The sequence below is a fragment of the Etheostoma cragini genome, chromosome 6, assembly GCF_013103735.1.
Source record: "Etheostoma cragini isolate CJK2018 chromosome 6, CSU_Ecrag_1.0, whole genome shotgun sequence".
Classification (NCBI taxonomy): Eukaryota; Metazoa; Chordata; class Actinopteri; order Perciformes; family Percidae; genus Etheostoma; species Etheostoma cragini.
The window spans coordinates 466,808-469,412 of NC_048412.1; the positions used below are offsets into that span (position 1 = coordinate 466,808).

The 2,605-nt window shown below is 47.0% G+C and overlaps 1 protein-coding gene across 1 annotated transcript in view; it reads left to right on the forward strand.

Annotated features, from left to right (window-relative positions):
- Nucleotides 1–2,605, forward strand: part of ppox (protoporphyrinogen oxidase) — a 6,746-nt gene that overhangs the window by 1,906 nt on the left and 2,235 nt on the right. Inside the window, exons 4-8 of the mRNA XM_034874916.1 lie at nt 82–197; nt 605–737; nt 944–1,088; nt 1,323–1,516; nt 2,470–2,530. Of these exons, the coding sequence (XP_034730807.1) occupies nt 82–197; nt 605–737; nt 944–1,088; nt 1,323–1,516; nt 2,470–2,530 (649 nt within the window). The remainder of the gene's footprint in view (nt 1–81; nt 198–604; nt 738–943; nt 1,089–1,322; nt 1,517–2,469; nt 2,531–2,605) is intronic.

Below are 2,605 nucleotides of genomic sequence, written 5' to 3' on the forward strand. Positions count from 1 at the left end.
AAATCAGCTGATACACAGTTACCCCGCCCCCCACATTGTTTGTGTGTGTGTGTGTGTGTGTGTGTGTGTGTGTGTGTGTAGGTGGAGGACCTGGGTCTTGGCGGGGACATTCTTCCCGTCCCCTACAGCCATGTGGCGTCCAAGAACAGATACGTGTACATGAACAGACGTCTCCACAGGATGCCGTCAGGACTGAGGTGAGCTCCATCACAGAATCCTGCTTATTATGATCAGCATCTATTGGAATATTAATCCCAATGTCTGTAGTTATCATCAGCATCTATTGGAATATTAATCCCAATGTCTGTAGTTATCATCAGCATCTGTTGGAATATTAATCCCAATGTCTGTAGTTATCATCAGCATCTGTTGGAATATTAATCTCAATGTCTGTAGTTATCATCAGCATCTGTTGGAATATTAATCTCAATGTCTGTAGTGCTCCAGACAATAACCCCCAGATGAATCATAATGTAAATAATTGTGTTTTCTTATGTTTGATATGTTCTGCAGAGCAGGAAGTGAATGAGGTATTTAACATGTTGTTCCTTTTCTTTGTCCCCCTGCCCGTCCGTCTCCCGTCCGTCCCCCGTCCCCCTGCCAGTGGACTTTTGCGGACTGTCCCCCCCTTCTCTCGCCCCCTGCTGCTGAGTGTTGCCATGGAGATGCTAGTGAAGAGAGGCGTGGAGGAGGACGAGTCTGTCCATTCGTTTGTCTCCAGGCGACTGGGGAAGGAGGTGAGCGGGTCAGAGTCCACTGAGACATGAATGAGTCCACTAAGATTTCTTTAGTTCAAGAGTCGTTATTTCTTTATTTCAAGCAGAATAACAACCCGAGACACTGCACCAACGTCCTGTTAATATTTGGAAGATAGTCATGAAAACTGTAACCGTGATTCCATGGGAGGGACAGAAGTGTTTCATGTCTTCCTCTGTGTGTCCAGCTGGCGGACATAGCTGTGGACAGTCTGTGCCGCGGCGTGTTCGCCGGCGACTGCAGGAAGCTGAGCGTGCGTTCTTGTTTTCCTGTGTTGTACAACGCGGAGCAGCGGGGGGGCTCCGTGACGCTGGGCATGCTGCTGGGATCAGGTACGGTACTCCAGCTCCCGTTTCCGCCCAGTGTCCTGTCCCACCACACGCTATCCCAGGACACTGTCCATCTGGAGCAGGAGTCTAGACCACACTCTATCAGTACTCCCCCGGGAGCGAGCTTTCAGAGCGGGAAGATTCCAGAGATTACCGGATGATTGATTGTCTCTGGAATAACTGGATTAACCATCTAGTCTGTAATCTCTGTCTGTGTCTGACGTCTGAACCCTGCAGGCCCTACTCCTGCCGTCCCCCCCGGCCCTCTGGCTCAGAGGTCCGTTACAGAGTCGTGGGCCCAGTGGTCCCTGAGCAGGGGACTGGAGTCTTTCCCAGAATGCATCGCTGAGTTCCTGCAGCGGAGCGGCAGAGCGGAGCTCCACAGGGAGGCGGCTATTCAGCACATCAGCCCGTCCGCCTCCGGCTGGACGGTCAGTGGGGACAGGGACATTCTTAGCTCATTTAGCTGAAAAAAAATCCTACAATTCTGTAGATTGTCTTTAATGGACAGTTGAAAAAGTTCCTAAAAAGTCCAAATGATCTCGGGCTGAATGGAACCTGGCTCCCTGTATCACGGATCCTGGTCCGAGCTCATGGTGGTTTTAATGGAAATCATCTCTCAGAATAACTAGACTAACTTTACAAGTTGTACAACGAATGCATTCTGGATTTCTAAACGTCGAGCCCAGAATGGTCGAGGGAGGAATTGGACGTTTCTGCAGAGACAACAGGAGTTCTTTGAGTTTTCTGAAGTTCAGATGTAGGGGGGCACGGACATTAGTTAGGGTAGTCCTGAATATTAAGTGATGTAGGGGGGCACGGACATTAGTTAGGGTAGTCCTGAATATTAAGTGATGTAGGGGGGCACGGACATTAGTTAGGGTAGTCCTGAATATTAAGTGATGCCAATGGGAAGATGTGATCAACACATCTGGTTGTTAATTAAACTTTAACTAATTACTGAAAGCAATAGTTCACTATCTTTTTCCAATCTGACTTTAAAAGTTCAAGCAAATAATTCAATAACTGCACCGACACATTTTCATTTTTTATAGTTTCATATTTTTAGGCAGATGTTAAATTAGACCTGGCTTTTCATCAACAGGACAAATGGGACGGACGTGAAATAGCATCTACCAAGCGGATAGGCACAAACCTGTGTACAGACAAAATGAATTCTAATAACCTAATAACTTAATAACCTAATTACCTAATAAGATGATCCTCCGAGGTTCCATCTAGCATCAACGGGTCAACATTTCCTTATGTTCATAACTTCACTTTATGTCCAAATACCTGCAGAACTGAAGACATTCAGCCTCACCTGGATGCTGTCTAATGCGTGTGCGTGTGCGTGCGCGTGTGTGCGCGTGTGTGTGTGTAGATCAATCTGGAGGATGGAGTTGTATCAGCTGACCACATCATCTCTGCACTGCCTGCTAAAGGTTTGTTAACAGAGCAGGACTCTAAATGCTTTGTGTGGTTGCTAGAAACTACACAATTAAATATATAATCTGAGT